Source organism: Fringilla coelebs, assembly GCF_963513975.1.
Source record: "Fringilla coelebs genome assembly, chromosome: 3".
Classification (NCBI taxonomy): Eukaryota; Metazoa; Chordata; class Aves; order Passeriformes; family Fringillidae; genus Fringilla; species Fringilla coelebs.
This window is the reverse complement of record NC_140030.1, coordinates 58,110,915-58,118,380: the sequence shown is the minus strand read 5'-3', so window position 1 is coordinate 58,118,380 and position 7,466 is coordinate 58,110,915. Positions and strand designations below refer to the sequence as shown.

The following is a 7,466-nucleotide window of genomic DNA, read 5'->3' as shown; positions in this document are numbered from 1 at the left end:
GCCCAATATGGGGTGGAAGTTCGGACAGAACAAAAGATGATGTGAAGAGGGAAAGACAATCCAATATAGAAAGTTCTGTATAGTGAACCCTGTGCCCACGCAAGACTGCATACCATCCTCCCCCCCCTCCCCCCCCCCCCAGCTGTGAGGGCACACTGTCACAAGGGGAGCAGACAGAAGGCAGCACGAAGGTGCGAGTAACACGCGTGGGCCAGCTGAAATTCCCCTGGGTGCCGAGGGGCAGGCTCGGAGCTCGTTGTCTCCTTGGGGAGACGCTTCCCGAAGGAGCCAGGTGCGCTCTCGCCAAGGCAGAGGATGCTGCGGGTGCTGGCCGCCGGGGCGGGCGGGCCGGGGCGCCGGGCGGGCCGGGGCGGCGGGGGGCGGAGGGCCGTCTCCCGCCTCCGCGGGGCCGCCCCGCTGCAGTGTCCCGGCAGCCCGGGAGGAGGAGACGGCGGGGCGCGCAGGCAGCAGCGGGGCAGCCCCGCCGACACGATCGCCGGGCGGGCGGCAGCTCCGCGCCCCGCCGCTCCCGCCGCCCGCGCCCCGCGCCCCCGGCCCCATGGCGGGGCCCGCCGCCCCCTGGGCCGCCCTGCTGCTCCTGGCCGCCCTGCTGCCCGCCGCCCTGCCAGGTACGCGGGAGCTGCCGTCCCACGCGTGTCGCTGCCCGGCGTGGGGCGGGGAGGTGCCGCGGGCCGGGGGGCTCCGGGGCCACACGGTGCTTGGGGATGCCCCGCGGCGCCGCTCTCTGCCCCCGCCCGGCACGGGGACAAGCGCCGCGGCGGCACCGCGGGGACACCCCGGCCGAGCCGGCCGCCTCCCTGCCCCGCACAGGCACCTGCCGCTGCCCCGGTGTGCGCGGGCCCCTCGGCCGGTGCCCCCCGAGCGGGGAGGGGAGCTGCAGAGCCGGGCAAGCCTCGGCACCGAGGGTCACCCTGCTCTGGGAGGGTGGGTTAGCCCGCTGCTGCTCTGCCGCGTTTCGGGCAGCTCCGGAGCGCAGGGCTGCAGCCCACAAGGACGCTCGTGGCCAGACGGGAGCCGATGGCACCGGAGGATGACAGCCTCCCGCTTGCCTTCAGCCCGTGGATGCCTTTTTCCCCACGGAGCCTCGTGCTGGTTCCATCGTCCCGTCTGGGCTCTGCTGAGGAGCCCCTCTCACGCGGTTCCACCGGGCAGCCCAGCGCTGACACCGGGCAGCCCAGCGCTGCATCTCTCCGGGAAGGCAGGAGAGATCTCTCCTCTCTTCTCTTCGTTCCCGCCTCCGGAGTCCGGTGGATCGCACCCTGTATCAGCCTGGGCGAGGCTGGCGCTGCTGTCAGAGCTCCCCGGGCCCGCAGGCTCAGGTTTAAGCTGCTCTGGAGGTGGCGTTGTGGGAGGCAGTGGCAGATCTGCCCTGTCCTTTTCCTTGTGCAAGCAGTGAGAGATCACTACAGCACCCGCGGCACTTTTTGCACCGCAGACAATGCTGAACCGAATCTCCTCAGCTTGTGGCCACAGGGTCTGCATCAGAGCACGGCTAAAGACAGGGTATAGACACGCATGCGGAGGCATTTCAGTGCCAGAATGTATCTGTCGGGGTTACAGTAGCCAGAGCGGCGCAGGGACACTTGTCCCCAGGCTCCGGATGCGGTGGCTGTCCCATCTCCAGCCCCGTGCTGTAGTCGCAGAGGAGCCAGCCAAGGACCGTAGCATCCTCCCCGACTCTCCTGCAGCTCTGGGCTGTGCGGCAGAGCCTGGGACTTCATGTCACCCGTGGGTCCTGGTGAGTTTTAGTGTGCAGCTAAACAACCGGAAAGGAATGATCGGCTTAACCTGGAACTGTAGTCTCTCTGCAACTTGCTGTGCCCGTCCGGGTTAAGCTTGGGATCACACTCCTGGAAGCGGTTTTATAATAGTGCTCCCTTGTGGCAGTGGTAAATGGAGGGGGAACTGGATCTCTGCTGGAAAGTGAGAGGAGGAGGGAAGGGAGCAGGGGAGTTTTTATTCTGCCAGTGAGGGAAACATCGTGAGAAATGTCATAGCCTCTGAGGAAAAGTGTTAGCTGTTGAGTACATGCAGCCTCTTGCTTCCCTGACTATGTAATGTCTAAAGTGATTCTTGGAGATTCTGATACTTCACTAAAAATTTTACATGTAATATTCACATAGTCTTTCCTTGTTTGCAGTCCCACACCAATGTGCTGTAAAAATTAGGCCAATTTCTGAACAAACCCAAATGTGTTGGCATAGTGCTGCACAGAGCTCTGCATGCTTCCCAGCTATGGAACTCTGGAGCGCACCAAAACCTGCTGGAGTGGGAATACTGAGCTGTTAACCCCAGAGTGGCTGGAGAGGACTGGATGTGGGCTGCATGTGTGCTCCCTGTCCTGTTGGTGTGCTGGCCACTTTGAGTAGACACCACTTTCCTTCTCCGGTCTAGAGAGCAGTTTATAAAGTACTAAACACAGGCTGTGTCCTGAGCAAGTGCAGTCTTAGAGAAGAGGACTGGTGGGTTCTGGAGTTCTTTCTCAGGGAGTAAAAGCCATTGCTGAGCATTTTTGCTGCCCTTGGTCCTACTTTCTCACATTCTAGCTGGGTTTGAAATGGTCCTGCTGACCACCTTTACTGCATGTGCTCTGTCTAGGGGACCTGTCCCAAACCCACTCTGCACTTTGGAGCCTTTGTCCAAGTACCATGTCTGTGAGACAGGGAGGCTGCCTTGGCTCAGCAGACAGGCTCCAATGAAGTGAAAAAGCCCTTCAATTTTTGTCTGTGGAAAGAAAAGAAAGATTTTTCCCCAGTAAGGGTCTGGCATTGGGCTGGTGCTGCCATGGACTGTGTTCTGTTTATCAAAATAGAAAGTCAGTGTGGGGCCTGTGCCCAGGATTGTTGTGGCAGTCCTCGGGCCAAGAAAGCGTAAGAGAAGGGTGTTGTGCTGCAGCCAGCTCAGGGGGCAGATCCCATTTGTGTACTGCCAAGAGAGATTTGTTGCTTGCTGCCAGATCCCATGTGTGGAAGAATGGATACTGACTACAGAAAACAGTAGTCACCCACCCACCTTATTAGCTTAGACAAACAGTATTCAGGAGCCACCTGCGGCCAGTGGGAGAAATTTGGGAGAAACATTAAGAAGAGGCTATGCTCAGAGCAAAAGCCTTTCTGACAGCAGCACTAACTCTCATTTTCCTTCCTTGTCTAGACTGTCTGACACAAACAGAGAAAGCAGAAGGGTCTCCAAGGGAATTTTCCACTTCATTTAGCTCTAAGGAATGTATCTTCTCAGTTATTTAGGACAGTGCTGTAATGGTCTTAACTGTATAGCTCTGTACCAGCCTCTGGGTGTGTCAGATGTACGAAAGCTCCTGTGCTGTCCAAGTCTGTGATTCCAGCTCTTCAGACAGCACACAGACTGATTTTGGCTGGATGTGTGGTTAAGAAGATGCTTGCAGAAGCTGATCTATACAGAAAGAAATTGGAAGGGGGGGCAGAGTTGATGCTGCAGCAAGGCAAAGACAGGCCAGTAGGGGGAATGGGATCTTATGTCTATGATTCAGTGTCTTGAGTGAGCATTCAATTGCACAAAAATATAGCTCAGACACATTCAGTGATCATATTTCCCTTGCAGGACGCTGAAAAGTGACTTCTAAGTTTTCAAGATAGCCTAGGTTGAACTTTATATCTGCTTCACATTGTATGCAGCTGTCTGCAGGTGGGCTGTTGTCTTCACATGAAGGAAGCATAGCAGCATTTCAACCAGGTGCAGTTTCTGGTGCATGTCCAGGACCCTGGTTTCTCTAGCTGGGAGTTACGTAACATATCTCTGTCTGTCACTGAGGAAGTGCTCAGGAATGTGGCTAAGTTGGCACTGAAATTATGTCTCTTAAATTTATGCTGTTGCAGCTTAAGTATAATCAGGACTGGAACCTCTTCCTAACCAGAGACCTCTAGATTGAACCTGTGTTTAGTAGCTTGGGTGTGATCCCAAATATGCAAAAAACTGCAGCCAAAACAACACTTCCACACCCCCCCCCTCCCCCCCGCTGGTTTTTGAAGTGTCAGGCTCTGCTTATCTTGTTTAACTTAAGTTACCTGCCTTCATAATTTAGTATTTCTTTACTCTCCCCTTCACCTGCCCAAGGGAACCATGGCTAGGTGCATGCATGTATCATGGGAACATTTACCTTTTGTTGTGCTTTCTGCTGGCAAAGAGGAGGGGACATGGATGATAGGCATATCTCCCACAGCCTGCTAATGCACTAAGCAGGAGAAGTGGTCCCTTCCCCAGAGGAAATGGTGTGGACATTGATGTGCCTTCCTCTTGGGAAGCCCCAGGCTGCTATTTTCTCCCCCAAGCTGTAGGTGTACCACACTTTTGTGCAGCCATAAGAGGGTTCTCCCAACCCTTCAGACTTTATGCTGATCCTTCAGGAAGGTGCCAGGAGTCCCTGTTATCTTTTTCTACCCCTGAAATTGCCACGTGTCATTTCGCTTTTACAGCTCCCTAAAGCAGTAACACTTTCACTGGTGTGCTGCACTGTGGGATTGTTTTTATTCCTTTGAATGCAAATGAAATTTAATTGACTTGCAACTATGAGTGTTTTCATTATTCCCCAAGATGAGAAAGATGGCTTCATCTCTGCAGCCAGTGCCCCTGCCCAGCACAAGAGGGAGGGATGGACTGCTGGGTTGTGGGGTTGTGAGGCAGTGAAAACCAGAGAGCAGCAGATTCTGAAGCTGAGGGTATCCTTTCCCTCTGTAAACACCAAGTATTTTGCTTCCATGTGGGTTGAGAAATTGAATTTTGGCTATGTTTGCACTAAACTCATAGCCTCTGAGGAGTGGTATGTCTTACATTTCTCGGTCAGTAAAGGAGTGATGGGTGTCTTGAAGAAATGTGAGGTTGTCTGAAAGATCCTTTTTGTGCATGACCCAACAGAAAACCTTTGAAATCGTGTTTGTATTTTCTTATATGTGTTTGCTATACTGCTGCTTATTCTGCTGCACTGTTGGCTGCAAAACCTACAGTCTGTGTTGAATGTTCACAAACTGAAGTGCCAAAATAAACACTGCCAAGATCAAGACAGTGGCTTAAATTGCACAAGATTTAAAGAAAACCAAGAACTGCTGAGATCTTCTGCTTTGCTGTCTGTTCTCTGGGTCTTGGGACACACGTTTCTTAATTTCCTCCACACCCTGGATGCCTAGGGATTTCGAGGAGTGATGTGGTTTAGTCCTGTGTCTCCACTGCTTGCCTCTTACCAAAGAGGCATTTAGATCAGGGAATTTTGCACTGCCCTTCTACCTGGCTAGACTGACTATGCACACTCTGACCCCAACTCTCACATTTATCCTTACTTGAGGCACCAGCAGCTTTTGCCTGCAGCACCTCTGTAGTTGGATTCATTTCCTTTGGGGGCGTACAAGCACCTGGAAAGTGTCCACTTTCCCTGGTTCCTCTTTAAACTTTAGACAAGGTTGTAATGAAAAATAACTTTTTCCACAGTGCGCCACATGGTCGAGTCCTTAACTTCTATACCGGTAGCAGAGTTAACAAGAGCAACATCAAATAGTGTTTACAGAGCGTCCCCTTCATTGCCTGCTCTTGATTTGCCTGGGGAGATGAGAGCTTGTGCTGACAGCTCATGTGCTTCTGGTCCCCAGCAAGACCTGTGCAGGCTGCTGAGCTCTGTCAGCCTCCTCTCTGCTGGATGGGACCTGGACCCACCTCTCTGCAGACCGCTTGTCCTGTGTCCTGCCCTCCTAAGGCACATGGCTGCTGGGTCATGTAGCTCTGGATGGCAAATTCTCCTCCCCAGTTCCCTGGAACTGCTTGCTGGGACGTCATATAAGGTCTTTTCTCCTACTCAGAGTTTCTGCAAATGTGTGTTTAAACTTCAGCATGTTTTGTACTGCTCACAGCACTTTCAGGATGGTTAAAATCTCTCTGGGTTAAATTGTACCTTTCTCAAGCAGCAGTCACTGTACCTCACTCTCATTGAACTTGTAACCTCTGGCCCATGTTAGCTCTTCATAAATGACATCTGTGCAGTGGGACACAGCAGCTTTTCCCACCTGCCAGGTTGAGTTGTGTACCCTGGCTTTGTCACATCTCTGTGCTGTGGTTAGAGCTGAGCACTCTTCAGTGCCTCTGAAATCAGCCTGCATGTGTCTCCATTTTGGTATAGGTGCTTGCATTTGGCAGGTCTGCATTTAAAGCAAATAGTCTTAAGGAGTAGAGAAGCAAGGAAAAGTGGAAGAAAGACCCAAGAAATTGTGTGCTCTAAACAGAGACCTTTTCCTAAACAAAGAAATTGTTGGTTACATCAAATGTAATACTGAAATCCAGTGGTAAGGAAAGCAGTCCAAGCTTCTCCTCATCCTGGAAGAACACATAAAACATACATCCAAATTTAACTCTGTACACATTAAAAAGGGGTCTGGAGAAGTGTGCATTTTAAATCAAGCCTCTTCAGTGAGCAACTCAGTCATCAAATCAGCTCTTCATTAAACAGAGTAAATTACTCTTTGAGGACTGTGGAGTGTGTTCATATTTCACAGTTCCAGTGCAGCTATTCCACTATTACATAGTTACTAAGTCCTCTTGGGCATCCTGCAATGATCCTGGTTCCAGCAAATCTTTCCGACTGTTGTATTCTTCCTGCACTAAACTGATTATTTTTCCATTGAAGGAGTTGGTTGTTCTTCATATATACATTTGCTGTAAAATAAGAGGCCACTCTTCAAATGGTTATTTGTCATGTTTACTGTAGAGTTGACTGCAATATTTAGGCTGAAACTTTTTTTTGGGAAAAAGTGCAGGACTGTTGGAGCTGGAATGTTAGTGTTTCCTTGTCTCTAAAAAAAAAAGATAGAAATAAGAGAAATCAAATAGTCAACATAATTTGTTTTGGTATTCTGTTATGAAGTGCTTAATCCCTTCTTCCAAAGTGGTGTCCTTGGAGAGGGTGTACAGAAGGGTTTAGTTGGAATCAAGGAAAAACTTCTGAGTGTGCCTTAAAAATCCCGCAATGGAAAGCAGCAAATGTAACTGGCAAAACATGCTGCCATGCAGGTTTTGTGGTACCAGAGAACAGCCCAAGCCCTGCTGCCTGCCTGGCCAGCCCTCTCAGAGCCCCTGGATGCTCCTGCTGCCGAGGGAGGGGAGTGTGGGAGCAGCACCCAGTTCCCAACCCGAGCACGCATCCTGCAGCCTGAGGAGTAGCCAGGCTTCATGTTTTCAGCCTCAGGAAGACAGCATTTCATTTTGCCTTTGCTGCTGAGATCTTGGGGCAGGTCTGAGAGCACTGCAGGGCACAGGCTGTAGCCAGATGGATGGAGAGCTGGATTTAGATGCTGTAACTCCTGCTGGGTAGTGTCTTGCTTCATGTGGCAGCCCCATGGAAGCACCTAACAGCATCAGAACCTGCCCCTGCATGAGTAACTGAGCTGCGCTTTCGCACAGTCTGCGTGACTTTCCCTTTGGTCACCTTT

At 51.8% G+C, this 7,466-nt stretch overlaps 1 protein-coding gene across 1 annotated transcript in view; it reads left to right on the top strand.

Moving 5' to 3' along the window:
* The first annotated feature begins 456 nt into the window (after positions 1–456).
* The window catches only part of FNDC1 (fibronectin type III domain containing 1), a 61,628-nt gene continuing 54,618 nt past the window's right edge, over positions 457–7,466 (top strand). The window contains exon 1 of the mRNA XM_084203120.1: positions 457–629. Within this exon, the coding sequence (XP_084059246.1) occupies positions 560–629 (70 nt within the window). The 5' untranslated portion in view covers positions 457–559. The remainder of the gene's footprint in view (positions 630–7,466) is intronic.